General features: G+C 42.9%; 2 protein-coding genes and 1 long non-coding RNA gene across 3 annotated transcripts in view; 2 read left to right on the forward strand and 1 right to left on the reverse strand.

The window, feature by feature from the left end:
- LOC140225491 (uncharacterized) overlaps positions 1 to 21,296 on the reverse strand; it is a 41,914-nt gene that overhangs the window by 9,057 nt on the left and 11,561 nt on the right. The gene's annotated exons all lie outside the window — the stretch shown is intronic.
- The window catches only part of LOC109036995 (uncharacterized), a 56,795-nt gene that overhangs the window by 4,274 nt on the left and 31,225 nt on the right, over positions 1 to 21,296 (forward strand). The window lies entirely within an intron of this gene.
- LOC109036999 (uncharacterized) lies at positions 3,998 to 21,237 on the forward strand. Its single transcript, XM_072304587.1, has 4 exons — positions 3,998 to 5,096; positions 9,834 to 11,941; positions 14,808 to 15,072; positions 16,689 to 21,237. Exons 1-4 carry the CDS (start codon positions 5,046 to 5,048, stop codon positions 17,244 to 17,246), a joined length of 2,982 nt encoding a protein of 993 aa, XP_072160688.1. The 5' UTR covers positions 3,998 to 5,045; the 3' UTR covers positions 17,247 to 21,237.

Here is a 21,296-nt window from a genome sequence, read left to right on the forward strand (position 1 = left end):
AATTTATTTAATTTAGTACCCCCTTAGGAGGGGGTTACGCTCCTTGACCGCTTCGCGGGCCAGTCCCTAAGAGCGCTTCGCACCTCAGGCGTTGTGCGTGACGCGTTACTCGTAGTATTTTATAACATAGAGTACGCTTTCTAGGAATCCAGCAACTTTAGCCGCTGCAGGAATTGACTTCCGTAAGTTGGCGCATTAAGTTCGCCTTCAATCTCGAATGATACTATGCCACGCTCGGGTGGTTGCATAGTTGCTTAGCGCTTACCGGCTTACATAAACCAAGTATAGGTTGCATTCATTTTCACTTCTACGTGGGGGGGGGGGGGGGTGCGCCCTCTGACCGCTTCGCAGTCCAACGCCCTTCGTGCCTTAGGCGTTGGGTGTTACGCGTCATTCTTGTGATTTTATATTATCGAGTGCTAGGGAGCTATGCCCCCTGGCCGCTACGCGGCCCATTCCACAGAGGGCGCTCCGCAGTCTCTTAGGCCGGCGTTGACAAAAGGACGACCAAAAAAATGAAAAGATTTTCATACTCGACTCTCATTTGTCCAATCTTCCTCTTGCCGGAAGCGATTGAACCAATAAAAATCGAATAAAAAAATCGGCATTAATTTCAAACTTCTCGCCGAGCCTAAAACGAAACGGTACAAAGCGTTTCATCGCTTTTGGATAGTCTGTGCCAAAGGAGCATACCTTCCATTCACCTACCTTACCCTACTAACAGACCAAGATTCAACATTTCCCGCTTAGTTCAATTTTCCGCTAAATTTGAAATTCCCGCCATTTTTTATTGGCGGGAATTTCAAAAGTTGCCCCCCTTTTTAAGCTTTCTAGTCTCCTCTAATATGAAAAAACCTGGGTCATATTTCCAAAATCTAACTGCAGCGGGCTCATTCAGGGCCTATTACCGGTCGATTACTGCAAAAATCACGGAAATCGGCCCAGTAGAACGCTCAAACGAACTATGACAAAAAGTATAACTTTACATTGCTTAAATGGGAGAATGCGCAACTTTACCACGTAATATAAAAAAAAAAAAACCTGGGTCATATTTTGAAAATCTGAATAGTGCGGGCTGATCTAGAGACAATTGCCCATCGATAGCCGCAAAAATCATAAAAATCGGTCCGGTGGAACGCTGGAACTACACGTTAACAGTTATGCAAAATTAAGAGGTCTCCGAGCTTATAGTATAGATAGATGATTTACAATGTTAATTCATATTAAACTAGGGGACTTTGCCCCCTGGCCGCTACGCGGCCCATCCTTCGGAGCGCTTCGCGGCCAGCGAGTTCGTCGAAATCGCCCGTCGGCGGTTAATGAACAACGATGTTTCATAGAAAAATTTCTCGCCAAACAATATTCTTGATGAATTCCTCCTTACTCTGAATTTTGATTCCTTTTTTGGAAGTCGACCTAGACAGGGCCATACACCTATCAATGACTATAAACAAAGGCCTCTGAAAGTAAAGACCCACTGTATTAAAACTCTGACCTTTGAACTCCCCTTCCTCACTCCTGCCCATCGGCCGTCTTGCTCCCCTACCTCACCCCGTCAATCGAGCGTCTTAAAAATGATTTCGTCAGAATAGAGAGGATTTTAAAAATAATTTATGATTAGATTAATAATTGATAGTAAGTAGATACTTGAAAATTGTAATCACAAGGAATCTGAAATTTATTTTTAAAATTTTTATTGAGTTAAATTCCAAGATTTGAAATCTTCTTTAAATTTCAATTTTTTCTGATGCAGAAGGTACACGATTTCAACCGTTCCTTGTATTCAATTTTGAATTAGTTATAGTTCAGTAATCACTGCATCAACATCGAATTGAGGAGTTTCCTAGTTTTCTTCCATCCATAGTGAAATTTTGATGAGAAATCGATAGAAATTTAAAAAAGAGGATCGGCTGCACACATAAAATACAGATAGAATTTACAGCCGTAGTGAAATTTTGATGAGAAATCGATAGAAATTTAAAAATAGGATCGGCTGCACACATAAAATACAGATAGAATTTACAGCCGTAGTGAAATTTTGATGAGAAATCGATAGAAATGTAAAAAGTGGATCGGCTGCACACAAAAAATACAGATAGTCGTAAAAGCACAAAAAAATCACGGCAAGTACACTAAAAAAAGTCTGAAATTCACACTTTAACGGTCTGTACCACACGTTTTCGAACTTCCCGCGGCCGTGTACAGACACTTTTTTCTTCGTTTTCGGTGACCCGGTGTTGCCAGAAAGATGTAAGAAAACCAACAACTTCGATGTACGTAGAAAGAATCTCGTGAATCATGATCATTCACTACACATGAAATGTTTCGCTATTTACTATTTTTTTCTTCATTAACCGATACAGAAAAATACGGCTTGAATAACTGGAATCGTGTGTGAAAGAGATTGAAAACAGTTTGCATGATGGTTTTCGAGGAATTTGTGAGTCAGTGGAACCCACCTTTTCCCCCTTTTTTTCTGACGAAATAATTTTCTGGGAGTACGGAGTCGGAGTGAACTAACCTTTTAGGAATTTTTTTCAGATTTTTTTTTTAGCCATAGCAATCAAGTAACCCCGAATTAAAAATGCCGAAAATGGGACCCGTTTGGAAGGATATTTTTAACGGACTTTAGTGACGTTGCCAAGCGAACTAGCGTTTGCTGATTGGCTGATCTTAGCTTTAAGCATTGCCTTTAACGCAATCTCGACTGCCGGCTTTGGATTGGTCAAATTTTGATTAGATTTCATCCCTTTAAAATTATTTTTTGAATTTTTTCAGAAATTTGTCGGGTTTTCCACGAAAGTTTACGTTGGGTAAATTGCATTATAACCCTGCAAAACTTCCTTGTCACCAGAGACAAGATACCCTCCACTGATGTCTTGGATATGGTGGAACCTTCTACTTTCGAGACTTCAGCATTCAACTGTTGACCTAGGTGTACCTAGTATGGGGGTGGTTAACAACGTGTTGGGAGTTTCGTTTTGCAAACAACCAAAGTTTGGGAGATGTCTTTGGCTCATGACGTCACCCGAAGCTCATCATTCACCTATTGGGTAGGTCAACAGCCGAACAAAGGGTGATGACTGTAGCCAGGGCCGGATTCGCCAGCTTGCCGCCCATGGGCCGCCTATATTTTGCCACCCCCTTCTCATTCCTTTTGAAACTCGATAAAAACCATGAAATGAACGTGCGAGCGGGGTAGGGGTGCATAAGACACATTTACTCGTGTTGAACACATTTTTTGGGAAAACCCTGTCAACACTACTAGCAAAAGTTCACGGAACTTTGCGGGAAAGTTAATTTTCGTCAACCTATCTCTGTGTGGACTAGGCCTTTCATTCATAAGAAATGAACGAAAAAATTATGAAAGAACAAACATAAATGTGGTTTAATAATTTTAACTTCCGCCGCCGCGCCGCGCAGACCGCACCGTGTTGGACGCAATGCGTGAAGTATTCACGCAGGCTTGTAGGCGCTATGCGTTTCACGCTGACCGCACTGTGTTTGCCGCAATGCGTGAGGTATTCATGCATTCTTGTAGGCGCTATCCGTTTCACGCTGACCGCAATGACCGCACTGTGTTTGATGCAATGCGTGAAGTATTCGTGCAGTCTTGTAGGCGCTAATATGTGTTACATGCCGATCGCCGCGCCGAGGGCTTCTCCTTTTCATCTAAAGTCCTCGTTATCATTTCTCTCTAAGTCACGCCGTTCCAGGCCAGATTGCGTGTTTGCTTTCTCTCGTAACTCGACTTATTTAGGGTGCTGTCTCTTGTATCACTGAGAGACGACAAAATTAGAAATTACTACACTCTCAGGAAATGAGAGATTTTGACGCCTTTCCTCGTTTGTAATTTTTTTTTCTAAATCCGATTTTTTTTATACCTACATTTAAAAAAATTGCAAAATTTGCCGCCCCCTATAGATTTGCCGCCATGGGCCGCGGCCCATGTGGCCATCCCCCTAATCCGGCCCTGACTGTAGCCCCCTTATAATTGTCCATAGGGAAATGTTGAATCCCTAAGAGTAAAAGCTTCCACCTGTCGCCAGGAGACCAGTGGACGCCTGGACGGTCTCATGTCTCAGCTAAAGTCCTTTTATAGAGAGAGTTGAGACAACGCGGCTTATGGATGTCAGAAACGGAAATACAGATTACACAAATCGGAAGTTTTTTGTAATCTTTGATCGACCCACTCCCGAAGTCCTATCATCGTTTCCTCTCTCATTCCATTTGTTTCTTGCCGTATCCCCAATGTCCCGGTCCATTGAAGTTTATAATCCGTGCAATTGGTGAAAATGTAATCTTTATTCCCATGTGTGACACTGTGAAGGCCTAAAATATAGGAATCAATCAGAAATGGATGCGCACTGTTTTATTTACTCTCACAATCAGTAGAAAGGGACTCTAGTCTCTGCTTGCCACTGTCCCATTTTCAGGAAATTTCCATGGTTGAAAAATTGACTCTGACGGTTCGATTTTGACAAGAACATATTTGTGCAAGTTTTTATTTATTAGCGAGTGGAAATTTTACAATGTTGAAATACAGTTACGGAACGTAACTGTTTTTCAACAATGCAGTTACGTTCAGTCTTCTAAAAACGCCGATGGTTTCGGTGCTAGATGCGGTTTTGAATTGCGGTTGAGTTCGCGGCCCTCCTAGCCTCGGCTGTGTCGTCATTTAAAACATGTTCGACTCGCTGCGTTTGATAAAGCCGACAGTTTTTTCAGTCACATTTTTATGCTTCAGTGTTTTTTGCTTACGGCGGTTTCGTCCAACCGTACGCACGCCTGCCTGAGTGCATATGCCTTTGTGTTCACCGCTATGTGAGCTGTTTTTTTTCGGTTTTTGTACTATCTGCCTTTGCTGTATTTTCGTCCGAGCACTTATTTTTCCATATACTTTCGCACTCGTTTGTCGTCAATTTCGAAGAGCCGCGTTGCGTGAGTGGAAAAATTGTGAGTTGTGTCTGAGATGGATCTTTCGCGTTACGAAAACTGGAGCCGTTGTTTGACACGTGTTTTATTTCATTCGGTCGCGCAGTATAATGTTCTGGCTTGTAGTCATCGCAGTGGTGTCAGCTGTATATAGTCAAACGGTAAGTTTCTACTCTCCTAAATTTTTAGGGCCCTTCATAGAATATGTACTTTGAATGGGAGAGGGGAGGTTACCCGAGCCCACATTATTGGGGTAAGAATTATTAAATTTTATTTGAACTAAAATAATTTCTGAACAATTTTCAGTTATTTCCTTTACATTTATACAAACTGGTACTTTAGCTCTTGTATCTGACACTTTTATCATTCTCTCCACGAATACAAGCTTTATCGATTTATTTGTCTTTTTTTAAATCATACATATCTCATTATTTGAGATTACTTTTTATATTTCCAAGGTAGGAGGAGTGAGGTGCTGCATTACATAACGCAGTGGCGAGGCGTGAATGATCAGTTGTCGATATTTCCCGATTAGAGGCTGTGGTAAAGAATCGATAGTTTATCGCAAAGCACGCCTTGCCGCGGTGTAACGCGATTTTTCGAAAGTTAAAGATTTTCAGGCAATATAAATTAAAAATCAAGCTATTGATATTCAGAGCATAGATATTCTTAATATTCTTTGAAAATTGCGGGACAAAGAACGCCCTAAATTTTGGCCGTATAAGGAAAAGGGGCCATAATTCACGAGAGTAACATTTTCAGTAGAGCAATTTTTCTTTGGGTCGGGTCGAAAAATCAGATTTTAGGATTTTGACGGAAAAATGGCTCCAGGGTTTTGAAAGATGCAATGCGGTCGTTTTAATTCGTTTCCATGACAAAACCTAGGGCGTAGAGTTGTGTTTGATCCCAATAATTATTGACCCTGGACATGGCAAACTAAAATTTGTAAAAGCTTTTCCTCAAAACCACGGTCTTGGAATTACAATAAGCTCAAACTGCCATAACTCCGGTTCCGTTGGACATCATCACGTGGGTGCTTTAAGTCCAGAAATCTGTACAGACCACTTCTCTACGCTCTAGTATTCATAACCTGAATTCGAGCGTTGATGGCATTAAGTCTCCTTTTGAGAAGGCGCGAGCTCATCCACAAAAACTCAAAATGGATTTATTGGTATTTGAAGCAAACAGGTGTGTTTTAAAAAAATGTTGGGGCAAAGAACGTCCCACCGACGGACCGGACCGAACCAGGGAATGGTGGTGTAAAAAAACAAAATCGAGAAAGAACCATTGTTTAGTACTTGCTGATTTTCTGCATTGAAAAATGAAAGGAAAATTGGAAAGGGACATCCCTGGTGGTGTTCTAGAGGCACGCTGCTTACACAAACACATTGCTAAGTACAGCGGGAATAAAAGGAAAATGGGAAATGATAATGGCTAACAAAAATGAAACTGTACTCATGAGAGATAAATGAAACTGCTCTTATTGAATGACGATCAAACAGGAAGTCATGCTGCGTATGTCTAACAGCTGATTAAGTTCTTACTGCGAACGCAATCATGCAGAGAATGTGGTCCATGCTACGAATTTCCACATGTAGCGTGTCCTGGTTTACTGCGTTAACCGTTCGGCGCAATTAGTAAAACTTTGCAGAAAGTAAAGAAACGAGCTTTCTACCTCTCGGCGTTCAAGAGCTGCCGAAAAGATTGGTTATGATATTAGGAAAACTGAAATGCCGTTCAAATCAAATCGTGAAAATTATCAGCGATTTCAATTTGACGCGGTAAGCCACACGCTCTACTGGTCGCCGCACAGACGACCGCAGATGTACCAATATTAAATGATAACGCAGTTGCTCGCGATAACAGCAATCTAAAATTCAAATCGATTATGTTAATGCGAGAAATTGTCAAATTATAATGCGACTCGGCGCTCTTTTTAGGCGCAAGAGTGCATTAGCGCCTGCTTAAGCGAATTATTTGTTAAAGTCCTGTCGAAAGTCGATTTTAGGACCCGTCTAGCTGTGCAAAACCCTAGAGTCCCTTTATACCCAGAGTTAAGACATCTCGATTATCAACTGGCCTGGGCTGGCCATGGTGCCACAAAAGTGTGCACCCAAACGGACGATATTGAGGGATAAGAATAAGGAATCCTGCGATGTCTGTCATCCAAAAACAACAACATCGACAAAACTGATCAAAACCTAACCAAGGAAATTGCAATAAAATAAAATGAAAATGATTTGTGGATAATTTCTGAATCTATTTTCATTTTGGTGCGATGAGAACAACAATTTACTCTTGATAAATCACAAATAGGTTATATTTTCATTATTTATGTTCACATTCGAGCCACCGCCATCTTGGTGCACTCTTTTGTGACTCCATGACAGAGACAAGAGACCCTCCACTAGTATCTTGGCCATTGTGGAAGCTTTTACTTTCGGGACTTCAGCATTCTACTGTTGACTTACCTACATGGTTGATGTTTAACAACGTGTTGGCAGTTTCGTTTTGCAAACAAGTCGAAAATGGCCGAAGTTTGCGAGACTTGTTTGGCTCATGACGTCACCCGAAGCTCATCATCGACCATGTAGGTAGGTCAACAGCCGAAATTGAGGTGATGACTGGCGTCCCTAATAATTGTCCATAAGGAACTGTTGAATCCCCGAAAGTAAAATCTTCCACCTGTCGTTAGGAGGCCAGTGGAGGGTCTCTTGTCTCTGCTCCATGACCGAGAACCAATTAGAATTGGATTTTTTTTTTAGGCCACTTCCAGTTGTCTCTGACCCCAACCAAGCCCGACCAGAATTGAGATGTCGTAACTCTGGGTATAAAGGGATTCTACAAAACCTGTTTCACTACAATATTGCCTCCTTGGGCTGAAGTCTCTTTTCCCGTAATCGATCGCATACACATTTGAAAAACTACTCAGTAGCTTATGACGCAGATAGGTAGGTAAGCTCGGATCTGGAGGCCAAAAAAGGGCTTCTGAACTCATTTTTTCCCACAAAATATACCCGGAGTGAAGCTTTACTCGAGACGACTAAAACTTCATTTTTACACCTGAAGTCACTGTGAAGCGAATTTTTCCGATGAAATGTGATTCACTTTTACGTCATATTCGCAGTTAAGGCATCTCCTTCCCTATCATATTTATTTATTCATTCCATTCCTTGGTGCTACGCCCATTGATTGAAATGCAGGCAAAATCCTATCCAACGAGGTGATTTTCAGCCTCCTGTCGTATGCGACATAGATATGCTCATTAGAATATGCGACTGGATCTGTGAAAAGGACCTTATATATCTTCCGAGAGAAAATCGTCCAGGAGATCCGAGTTAGGAGGAAAAGGTCAAAATTGACGATTTTGAGTTTAAATGTCTGAACTCTTCTTCTGCGTGAATGTCATGAAAATTTAAGACGCCACATCCTCCATTTATTTTTGAACTTTCAGAGTCAAACTTGTGTGTCAAACAAATGTCAAGATTTTCTTCTTCAATGCAGTAGTGCCAATACTCAATTTTACATTTTTGGAAGAAAGGTCCCTTCTCGCAGATCCTGTCACACGTAGAAATATAGAGATTGTGTGTCGAAAGTGAGAGACCGCGTGCCTGTGTTCCTGTGTACAGCTGTGTGACCACGTAACGGTGTTTCAAAATTTCCGCTCCTTTTTTTTTTATTTTTTCGAAGAAGAACAAGTCAACTTTATGGCTTAAAAGGAGCGGTATCGATAAGGGCCTTTTTTGCCCGCCGCCCCCCCCTCCCCCAGAATCTATGCGGGTTTTTTAAGTTGACTCAATTTAGTTTACGGAAATAATCATGATTTGGCCTATAGGTCACTGGATCCGTGTCAAACGGTTGCCTGAACATACGTCTACAGGCGCATTTTAGTGATAATGCGTGTTTTTCTATCACTTCGAGGCTTTTTTGACACTCAGTGCATCGTCTAACTATAACGAGCTTTTGATGTGTTATCAAGGAGGCTTTAGGGCACATTGTAACCCTGGTTTGGTTTTAGTTAGATGATGCGCTCATAGTTTAAAAAAAAACTTTTTCAAAAGTCGACTTTTAAGGGGCATCCGCAAAACTCTTAGAGAAACACGTCTCTCTAACTGTACGCACGCTACGTATATTATTGAGGGCAGTTATCAAGCCTTGTTAAACTCTTACAGGGAGATTTTCTTTAATTGTAGCAAAAAAAACCCTACCGACGTAATTCCCTAGGATTTTTGCGGATGCCCCTTAAAAGTCGACTTTTGAAAACGTTTTTTTTTAACTATGAGCGCATCATCTACCTAAAACCAAAATAGGGTTAAAATGTGCCTTAAAGCCTCCTTGATAACATATCGAAAGCTCATTTCAGTTAGACGATGCGCTTGGTGTCAAAAAAGCCTCGGAATGATAGATAAACACGCATTTTCGCTAAAATGTGTCTGCAGACGTATGTTCAGTCAACCTGCATAAATTCTGCTGACGGAGAAGAAAAAGCAAGGAAGTTTTCAAGAAATCGCGTTGATTAGTGTTCCGAAGATAAAATAAAGTACCCATGACGGAAGACTGAATCGTCGCTTTCGGAGATACGTATTCTCGTATTTTGGCCATCGATATGTGGTATATAAACCACCGGCGAAACGCCGAAACCACGTATCTCGGTTTGCAACGTTGCAGTCTCCCTGTCACGATTTACTTTTGAAACGGAGAAGCGCTCGACGTGAGTTAGATTCTTGTGACTTTTTTTCTCTGTGCAAGGTAGATTCTGAAGGGATGAAGTTGATTTGTTCTCCTTGAAAAAGTAAAATAGGAGTGAGGATTTTTAAACACTGCAAACGAGATACGTCGTTTGGGTCATTGACCGTCAAGATGTGAATAAGAGCTATCCAATTCTACTTCAATTTCAGGATGCGTCCAGCTCGGAAGCGTTGGTTATAAATGAAGACGAACAAGACAACGCAAGTGCTACTGTCCACGCTATCCCTGATGAAAAATGTCACAATCAACAAGTTGCGTACCCCCTTCCTCTGAAAACCGCTCAAGTGACGAAGCGGGAAAGAAGGAAGAAGCTCGTAGACGCGAATCAACTACAGGATACTACTAGGAGTGACTTCGATCAGGTTTCTCAATCATTATCGATTAGTCTTAAAGAGAAACACCCCGCGGGAAGATATACCCCTCTAAATAAACAACTAAAAATGACAGTTTTTCATCGCTCTAAGCGTTCTCTCTTGTTAAATCAGAATAAAGGGAAAGTCTTTGAACCTGAGCTTGAATTACCACCGAAGGCGACTGAGGATTCAAGCTTTTCGGATATCAAAAAGTCAAGCTTATTTATAGCCCAAAAGTCGAGCCATCGAACGCAAAGATCGACAACTACTCGGACAGGCTACTTTATACTCAACGTGCGACCAGAGACTGAATTTTTTGGAAGTTCAAAAACTACCATTCTGATAAGTCCAAAAGCCAATTTGTCGCAGAATTCAAGAACTAACTTGGCAGAGGGTAGTGATACTAGATATGTAGAGAGCTCAGATAACGAATTATCAGAGAGTTTAGAAGTTCAATTCTTAGATATGCCAAAAGTTAACTCCGCAGAAAGTTTAAAGACTGCGTTTCCAGAGAGTTCAAAAACTACCGTATCACATACTTTAGAAGCTGACTTTTCAGAGAGTTCAGCAAGTAAATATAAGAAGATAGTAGAGGCAACTTTTTCAAAGAGTCCAAGATCAAATTTTTCAGGGAATTCAAGAGCTGGGGCAACGAAGAGTCCAGAAACAAAGGAAGTGCCCATTACGAACACATTAAATGATAAAGAAACTTATTTTCCAGCAAGCCTAAAAGTTAACATCGTGCGGGAACCAAAAGTTAACTCTACAGGGATTCCAGGAACGAACTTCGCAGAGAATTCAGGAACAAAATATTCTTCAGAGAGTACAAGAGCTAACCTTCCAGAATGTTCAGGGGCTAAAACCTCAGGAAGTTTAAGAACTAAGAATAAGACGAGTCGCGAAACGACCGTCACTGAGAATGCAGGTACTAACTCGAGCAAAACAACTAGGCTTTCAGGCTTGGAGAATCCGAGAAAACACTCTCGTAAGAGTACAGGAGCTCCCCTTTCAGAGAACGTAGGAGTGAACTTCTTTAAGAACTCAAGAACTAACTACTCGAACGATCCAGGAACGAACCTCTCAGAAATTTCAAAAAAAATCTCCACGGATAGTAAAGAAGCTAACGTTTCCAAGAGTCCAGCCACAAACTTTTCAACGAGCTCAGATTCTCGCCTCGAGGTTCGCAGTCCAAAAGGATTGGGCAATCCACGAAAGAGCGTCTCCGACTCTCCAAAATCGCGCTCTTCTGCTAGCAGTCCAGCAACCTTCTACTCAGCGAGTTCTACATTTAGTTCACCGAAGAATCCAGGAGCAAGGGATATTCCAATAACGGAATCACCGAAGAATCAAGGGACAAGGGACATCCCAGTACAACCCCCTTATTCCGCGTATTCACGAATTAAACTAGTACAAGGAGAGCATCCGGGTAGTTCGGGCGGCGACCTCGGCAAACAGGCTCCATCGAGGAGTCCACCGAAGAATGCAGGGAACTCTTCGAAGGGATCAGAAACCTACTTCTCAGCGACTTCAAAACAAGGGCACTCAAGGAAAAAGCGTTCGGGGCTTCGCCTGAGGACGCGCGCCCTGAACGTGATCAAGCAAGGCCTTTCTTCAGTCGACAGCCTCGGGCGAAATCTCTACAGGCGCACTGCCGGGACGCAATGGGGCGAGGCCGCATTGAAGCGCGCGAGGTCCCTCGGGAAGAACCAGTACGTGCAGATGGGCACGTCGGCCTTGAGCACCGTCTACGGGGCGGTCTGGAGCCGGGTCCCGTCGAAGGAGACCCTCGCGTCGGCAAGGAACGCGGCCCTCCGCGGATTCATGGCAGCGACGGTCCACTGGACCACCGTGGATCGTGTCCGCGCTCTTCTCGAGTGGAACTACATACGCCCCTACTTAGAACGGTACGTACCTGTCACTCTCATCATTGACCAATGGGAAAAAATGGTGGGGGGGTCCCTTTGAGTTCTGATGCTCGGCCAAACTTTACCAATGGGTTAGTGATGACTTTGTTCTGCTATTCGCAGAGTCGTGTTTTGATCAGAGTACCTATATGGGGAGAGCACGGACATGTCCAGAGACAAGAGACCCTCTGTTGCTATCTTGGCGATGGTGGAAGCTTTTACTTCCGGGACTCCAACATTCAACTGTTGACTTACCTATGCTAGGTGGATCATGAACAACGTGTTGAGTGTTTCATTTCGCCGACACACCGAAGTGGCGCAGACTGATTCGGCTCATTAGCCCTGTGTCCACTCGTCAAAATGACGTCAAAATGGAAGCTCAAAGGGGATCGATAAATACGATCTGTTCGCGATTGTTGATCAAAAAAGAGTCGCGCCGCTCTACTTTGAGTTGCAACACTCATCAATCGCGTCAAGTCCCGACTTTGAGCCAGTTATCGTTGAAATCGATTCACTTTGAGCTTCCATTTTGACGCCATTGTGACGAATGGAGGCAGCGCTATTACGTTACCTAAAGCTCATCATCCACCTAGCAGGTATGATGACTGTTGCTCCCTTACAAGGTCCATGATCGATACATCGAAGTGTTGAATCCCCGAAAATGAAAACCACCTGTCACCAAGAGGCCAGTAGAGAGTCTCTGGTCTATCTGGACATGTCGGTAATTTTTGAGGATAGGTCAGGGAGCTCCTATGGGCTAAAACGGCAGCCAATATCTCCGTTAATATCGGAATCGAAACTCGACGTTTGGACAGATTTTCCGGCAACAAGATAAAGCAGCTTTGGGAAGGATTATTGAAATTTGTAGACAAAACTATAGACAAAGAGGAAGATGGGACGATGGAGCGTCCCTATTGATGGAAAAGGGCGGTTGCAAAGGATAAAGGAGGTAAGTAACAGACGAACGATCGGCAATCCACGAGAAATCCTAAAGTTAGTTCATCATTTAGTTCATTCAGCGTAAAAAACCGTGAGTGTAAAACTGAAGTTTTGAGAAAATACATACAAATATGATAAAAAAAAATAAAATGGATTAAAATATATAAAATAAAACTCCATAGAAAATGTATTATTCATTTTTTAATACAGGCTAGTAGTGTTCGGCATGGCAATCGTTCTTAAGCGGTTGCGTTTTGGCTGTGCGAAAATCAAATTTTCAGGCTCGAAATTGGCAAAAAAGGGCACTATTTCACTTAAAGTTACTCCTCTCATTGGCTCTCTGGCGTAATAATTCCTCATGTTTCATCCAAAACGACGTCAACTTTTGAGCTATTAGCCACAGTTTTCTCAAAAGTCTCGTTTTTATACAAATAAGTAAGGCAAATTTGGTGTTTTAGCTGTTTCAATGATTTCATCTGATAGAGATTAGACGAATTTTGAAAGAAACTCGATTGCGAAAATTTGAAAGTTACGGCGGCTCTCTCTGCTATCACGACAGCCATCGTATGCATTCCCCTTTATCTTGTAACCATCACCGGTTTCAAGCAATAGGATTACTTCATTTCCCCTCTAACCGCTCACGTGAGTACTCACATTGGTAGTACAACATTTCGTAGAGTACCTGTGCAGCGACAGTATGGACAGCTCGCTTTATGGAGGGCTTTAGGGCTCAAAAGGGTAGCTGGCCTTCTAACACACAGTATTTCACTGCCAATCTTCAGATTTCAATTCACGCCAAGATGGCCGAGAATGTTCATAAATGCGCGTTCTTCCGCAAAAATGAGTAAATTTGTGCAAAACCTGAGTCAAATACCTGCATTACAAATCTATGTCCGCAATCACATATCTCGTTTGTCGTGTCTGAAAATCTCCGCTTCTATGTTATTTTTTAAAGGAGAACAAATTGGCATAATGTTTTGAAGTTTTTGCAGAATTTTCTTCGCACGGAGAAGAAAAATCACTGCAGTTTGATAGAATTGCGGTTGAGTAGTTTTCCGTTTAAAAAATAAAGTATTACAGGAAGTCTGCGACGTCGCAAACCGAGTTTTGCGATTGCCGACTTACACCGTCGAAATGCCGAGTCGTAACAACTATAATAATAACACTGAATTCATAGGTCGGCTGCCCTTTTGGACCCTAATTTTATTCGGAGAGGCATCGGTGAGGGCCTAATGGATTTTCGGAGTTTCACTCCTGTCTATACTCTCGCTATACACGTACTCCAACGTTTAGAGAAAAAAGAGAGACTCTCCATTGGTATCTTGGCAATGGTAGAAGCTTTTACTACTGGGACTCCATCATCCAACTGTTGACCTACCTACTAGGTGGATGCTCAGCAATGTGTTGAGTTTTTTATATTGCCAAAAAAAACCGATGTTCAGTGAACTTGTTTGGTTCATGACGTCACCCGAAGCTCATCGTCTCATATAATTGTTCATTCGGAAGTACCGAATCCCCGAAAATAAAAGTTTCTACCTGTGGCCAATAAGCTAGACGGTCTCTCTTTGTCTCTGGCGTCAATTCACTCATTGGCCTCTTGGCGACAGGTAGAAACTTTTACTTTTGGAGATTCAACACTTCCTTGCGGATAATTATATATTATGCGAGCAACAATCATGCATGTTGCCCACTAGGTGGATGATGAACTTCGGGTCATGAGGCAAACAAGTTTACCAATCTATAAAACAATATGAACGGTTTGCAAAACGAAATACTTAACACGTTGCTAGGCATCCACCTAGTAGGTAAGTTAACAGTTGAATGTTGGAGTCCCGAATGTAAAAGCTGCCACCATTGCCAAAATAGGAATGGGGGGGCCCTGTTGGTCTCTGGTAATCTGGATGAGTTGGATTGGGACTTGCTTTAGGTTCCTCCCACCGTCGAAGTACGCGGTGCCTGAGAATATGGACGATAAGTATAAGGGATTCATCTTGAGGATGCTCATGACCCAAGACAATGCGCCGGCCATCCTCTGCCTCATCAAGATCATCGCCAAGCACGTCACCATCGACAAGGGGAGCCCCCCGGAGAACCCGCGCTACAAGATGAGCTACCAGTGCCTCCTCAACACCGCGTACAAACTCCACAAGAAAGGCTACCTCAAACCCAGGAAGGATATTTCCAAGATGGAGGTGGGTCCCGCCCCAAGATCCTTCCTTTCCGTCCTCCTTTTTTTATTTTTACTGAATCAAACCATTAGAAAGGTACGAGTTTAAGCATTCTGATACACGCTTCTTAAGAGTGCCTATGTAGACATAGTATGACCATTTGAGGGCTGATTTTTCATTTATCGCGAAAAATGGGATGATGCTGTGCGCTTACGGTTACAAGTAAACAAACAAGATGGCGACTCCACACAACCGTTGAAATTCTCCTGGAAGGAATTAATTAAATCATTATAATAAAGCTGATAGCGTACCAGAAATTCGCGCCGAAAATGTTTCTCCCGCGCGCCGCACTGCATGGGCCCCCCGACCGCTTCCAGAGGCAGTCTCCCTCTGCTCTCTTCGCCACGCCCCTCCCTGTGCCACGCCGCGACGCCCGCCCGTCGAACGCTGGTACGCTCCGCCCGACGGAGGCTGGACACTTGGACAGTGTCCCTGTCCCTGCCCGGCCTCCTACACCCCGCCACCCTCCCGACCACGGACTTCCGTTTCATGCCGCGCTCATCGGTTGCTTGAACTCTACGCAGCCGAGGCCAGTTTAGTGGTTCCTTCCGATCCCTTTCTCTTTTTCTACAACAAGGCACCCGATTTAACTCGCGCAGACCTTTGGTTTTTCCATGAGCAGGAGGATTAAATAATTTAGGTTCAAGATAAATCGAATAACATATGTAGGTGTTAGTTTCAGTAATGTTCGTTGCGCAAATCGAGTTCTGCGTTAAATTTTGCAGAAGAACGTGTATCCGATTGCATAAATTCGTATCTTTTATTTACGGCTAACGAAGGGTTCAGTTCCTGAACAGAAACGACCGGAGCGGAACGGAGAGGACTAAACTTTCCGTTCACCAAACCGAAAAATGTCGGTCTGGATGGCACGTATTCCATAGAGTAGGTACACAGAGTTGTAATGTAAATGGGAGAGCTGGCTCCACTTGAATGCATTTTCCGGGTCCCGAATTTCGAGACTCCCGTGTTTCGCCGGGTAACTTGTTCGATACATAATCGATTTTATTCGATACACGGGGGCCCGGCCATCTGATGTACACAAAGAGGATATGCATTATTACATATTCTACATCGCCATTTTAGATCAAAAATGTATCGAAAAAGTGACCGAAAATCGGCATACACCGGGCTCAGAAGTTATCGACCAAAACATGGCACCAATTCTCCCATTTACAGTTGGATTCTGTGTATTATATGCATATTTCACATGATACTATAGAACTAGCAATAATTCTTTAATATTATTTTATATAATATTTCTTTGCGTTTGTCGGGCGGGCATAGATAACATAGGTTGAATGGCGGAGCGTGATTAGTCGACAATATCTTATTGCTGGTTGTCGTACCTTTTTCAAGCGGAATTTACGACAAGCTGAAGGCATCGAGTTTCTGACAGTATGTCGTCCATTCCACCTGACATGCAAAAGCACGACAAAGCAGCGATAAAACAAAGCCAACCAATCACGCTCCGCCATTTAACCTATGCAATCTAAATCCATCCGACAAACACAAAATTTCAATAATAGACCCGCAGGAAGCACGACGAATGACGTAATTAACTTTCAACAATGGGCCCGTAGGTGACTATAGCGAGGGAGCGGGATCCGTGTCTAGACTGCACGCGGCAAAATCAGAAGGGGGTGCAGCTCCTGCTCAAGGACAGGATGCATGATCCAAACGAACTCGTCCTGGAGATAGCACTGCACGACACGGTCGCCATCCTTTCCTACACCGTCATCGATGCCGTCAAGAAAAACGTCACCATCAAGCGGGTCAAAGGCTGGCACGGGAAACGCAAGCACGTATACGTCATCGACTTTATAGGGCTCGCCTCAACGCCCGGAATGTTAAAAGTGTTCGAAGGTATCGAGGGGGCCTTCGGCGACATACTCCGCAAAATCGCCTCTGAAAACGACAATGGTGATGGTGATGGTAATGGTAATGGTAATGGTAACGGTAATGGTAATGGCAAGGGTAATGGTAATGGCAAGGGTAATGGTAATGGCAAGGGTAATGGTAATGGCAAGGGTAATGGTAATGGCAAGGGTAATGGTAATGGTAAAGGTAATGGGAAAGGTAATAGCAACCTTCAATTGTCACCGTCTCCATCCGCGAGTCCGTCGCGGACTGATTATTGAGTTGATAGATAAAACTGTAGACAAAGAAGCCGAAGGGAAATTGGAGCGATCATATTGCTTAAAATGGGTGGTTGTTACAGACTATAGATCCCTAAATTTTTCCAAGCGGAAAAATTTTGGAGTAGCCGCTTAGGCCAAAGTTTAGGGGGCGATCCCTCGGTAGCTCCCTAACCTCGGTAGTCAGCCCCCTGTGTGCGTCCCTTCCTCTCGACGGAACGCCAGGAGATCCTCCCTGGGCCCTATGCATAAATAAACATCCAATTTTCATCCGATCTGCCTCGAATCGTTGGGGCTCTTGTGCCACCACCGTTTTTTGTGCAAAATAGGATTGTGAATTGATTGTGAATCCCCGCGAACTCATCATTCAAATTGGAAGTATCGACACAGAAGACGATGGAGACATGTGGCGATCCTGTTGGTTGGGACGGGTGGTTGTTATGGACTAAGGGGGGATATGGTGGTCAACTATAAGGCCGCTTGTGGGTTGATATTAGTTCGTCTCGGGTTCCTGTTAGTACCCGGCGCCTCCACCATGTAATCAACCCAAAATAAGATGGTGATGAGTCCAGAATCCTTGGAGCTGCCTGGCATGGGGGACGTAGCAGCAGAGCTCTTGATAGAGTGACCACAACTCGAGAAGTACTGTGCGATACTTTATTTCTTATGAACTAAATGGATACAAACGATCCACGACACTAACTCAAAATGCTCAAAAGCTCATTTGCAACTGAATGGGTCCCGGTCCACTCTGAGCACTAAGATCGTTGGACCTCACTCGGCGATCTAGATCTCCGTAAAACGCATAGCCGACTGCCCAGAACCAAGACTGAAGCCGACCAAACTTACAACTAGCTCCGGCCCTGAAAAGTCGGCCATGAAACATCACGAATGGGTTAATTTATACCCAGAAAACCGCGTCCACTGCAATCTCTCCCTCTCTTAAGCGCCGGAAAGCGCAAACAAGTGCTCGGCACAAATTGCGAGTCTTCCATCCTTCGTTTGTCCATTCCAACTACTCGCTTCCACCAATCGGATCGCTCAATTTTCTTTATCTTTAAAGTTCAATAATCAGCTAGCTGACTCTCCGCATTATCTTTAGCCGCTATCCATCCCTTGCCTTTAGGGTGTCACTTCGCGGCGATGGCAATTTATTGAAGATCTATCCCTAATAAACGAATTGTGCCCCTTCCGAGTAAATTTTAGTCCCTTAAAAGATTCAGCTGTACCTACGTCTTCGGTGATCAATGATTCTTCAATACCTGTCATATTTTATTATTGAATGCGCTAACTCCTTCGGTGAATCATAAGCTTCCGTTTAAAGTGTTTAAGAAGATAGGGGAAGGGTCTAAGATACGAGTTTTTGGTTTGTTTAAGACAATCATTTTTTTATAGTTCACATATTTATTATGTAAAATGTTCCGCTTCATGAATTAAAACTGAAGTTCACATAAGTTAAATTAATATAAAATAAAAAAAATTGTCGATAAATATTTTTAGCGGGTAAGACGATGATGTACGATAAATATTTTTAGCGGGTAAGACGATGATGTAATAAGAGGAGAAGATTGGCAATACAAATACCTATTCATTTTAGTCAACATTTTGCGGGCAATATCTTGGCCATTAATGAATAAATCTCTCCCCTTATGCATAAGATTGAACCAAAAATCGATCTTTGTAAATGCCTAACTTTTAAGGGTGCGAACTTGCCATATTTAATCATTATATCTCTTCGCATGGTTCAACTCATTGGTTGTTAAATCTTGTCATCCCTATAATAATGTTCCTGTTGTCTGTGATATAGAATTTGTTTTTACCCTGATCGTTTTTCGAAATTCACATAATACATATAGTCAAAACTAGTAAATTATTTCTTTCAAACCTCCCTCCCTGTAAGAGTTATGAGAATATTTATTCATCTGAAGTTCGTCTTCAATTTTGCCGCAGGAGCAAATCTATCCGAAAAACATGCATTAATCTCGCTACACATACTAATAAAACCTGCGTAAAGTTATTGACGGGTATCGTCTCCTTAAAGGTTCGCCTTGAATTTTGTCGTAGGCAACAAACATACCGGGAAGCGTGACAAGTTATCTAATATGCCCCCAGCCCCCAGGGGCGCTTCGCGTTCTCCTAGGCCAGCGTTGACAAAAGGACAACCAAAAAAATGAAAATATTTTCATACCCGACTCTCATATGTCCGATCTCCCTCTGGGCGGGAGCGATTGGACCAATAAGAATCGAGTAAGAAAATCGTCATATACTTCATATTTCTTTAAAGACTGAAACGAAACGGAACGGAGGTCTCGGAGCTTATAGTATAGATTTATAGTTGATGAACACAAAATTACACCGCTGCATGAGATTTAATGGAACCAATAACGACTTTTTGTGTCTATATGTAGATAAAGTCCATTTCACGTCGCTTTTCCTCTTTCGACATGTGCGCAGGATCAGTGGCGAGACGTGAATGATCGATTATCGATATTTCCCCATTTTAAGCTATTGTAAATAATCGATTGTTAAGGTGTTCGTTGCGAACACCTTGTAATCGATCCTTCTCCATGGGTTTAAATGGCAGATCGATCGATAAATCGCAAAGCACGCCACGCCACTGCGCTTGCGCTGGATAGGGAAGGAACGTTCCCTGCGAAAGAGGAAAAGTAAATTGAAACGGGCTCTACCGTGCCTTATGCAGTGCATAACTTACGTTTTCTCTGACATCTTGCAACTTTTTTATGTTTTCATTCGAAAAGGTAATGTATCACTTGAAAAATCGCAATCTGAAAGTAATTCTTTTGCGTAAAATGACGAATTTTTAACGTTCTGTTGGTGATTTTTACTTAGTTTTTATTTGTTGCCTCGGAAAGATTTATCCAAATAAACTCTTTGGGTTCACTCCGATTGGTGGGAAATGCAACGAATAAAATTTTAGAAGCATGGAAGTGATAATTCTTTTAAAATAGATCAAATGAGGCCATTAAAATGTAATAATACAAAAAGAATCACTGCCTACAGAGGAAAAAGAGGGGTTGTGAATTCTTTGCTTCAATTATTGATTTCATTTTGAGTTCACAAGATGACGGGAAGCACTGAACATACTCAAAATGCTATAAGAGAGACTCTAAACTTTTCAAATTTTTCGAAGGTTCTTTTGTGAGTGTTTTTTTAGCTCTGGGATGTCCCTTGCACCGTCTCTTACGGGCACGTAAACCAATCTCGTATCAGGTTGAAAAATTCCCAAAATATACGGCACCAAGTGCTTTAGCGGATGCCAAGGACCTTCTGGCGTACATTGAAGCGATTTGTATGTACAGGGTCTACTATCAGTGCTGCTACTACAAAAAATCAGTGCTCTTACAACATTTTGTCAGTGCTTTCCAAAGGATTCAGGACCCCCTCGACAGGAAAAATTCAGTACTATTTCAGTATACCTATCTTAAGAGACAGCAAGATTCCAAATTTCACGTACAAATCGTGACAAAAATGACCAAGTCCTAAAATTCGAAACTCATTACTGGCCTGAGCATACACTGGCTGCATGCACAAACGCAATTTAGCGAACGAATACTGCACTAATAAGAAGAATCAATGCGCAAGGGATTACATACTTTCCACTTTCCAGGCTATCGTAAAATCACGCGTGGAATGAGGCGAAGAAAATTCCGGACCCTCTTGCGGGATTTCCCATACTTTTTCAGTGCTTCCAACCGTCTCTTGAAAATCAGTACTATTTCCGGACTTTCCGGACCAGTGCACACCCTGGTTTAGTTGAAATCTGGTGGGTGATCATTTTCACGGGATGAGACACCGCCGCGCCGCGCCGCGACTACACCCTGCCCCTCTCTTCCACACACCACCTGTCACTCTGAGCCAACCTGACCCGACGGCAGACGTAACCGTATCAACTCACGGACGTGAAGACGTAACCCTATCCACTCATCCCATTATAGGAGGCCGGACGTCGAACCTGGGCAGCGCGTGCGGCGCATAGTGCGCTACTCAGCCTCGCTGAAGAAAAACGCCGTATGAGCCTTCAGCCGTTGCCAA

This window comes from Bemisia tabaci, chromosome 9, assembly GCF_918797505.1.
Source record: "Bemisia tabaci chromosome 9, PGI_BMITA_v3".
NCBI lineage: Eukaryota > Metazoa > Arthropoda > Insecta > Hemiptera > Aleyrodidae > Bemisia > Bemisia tabaci.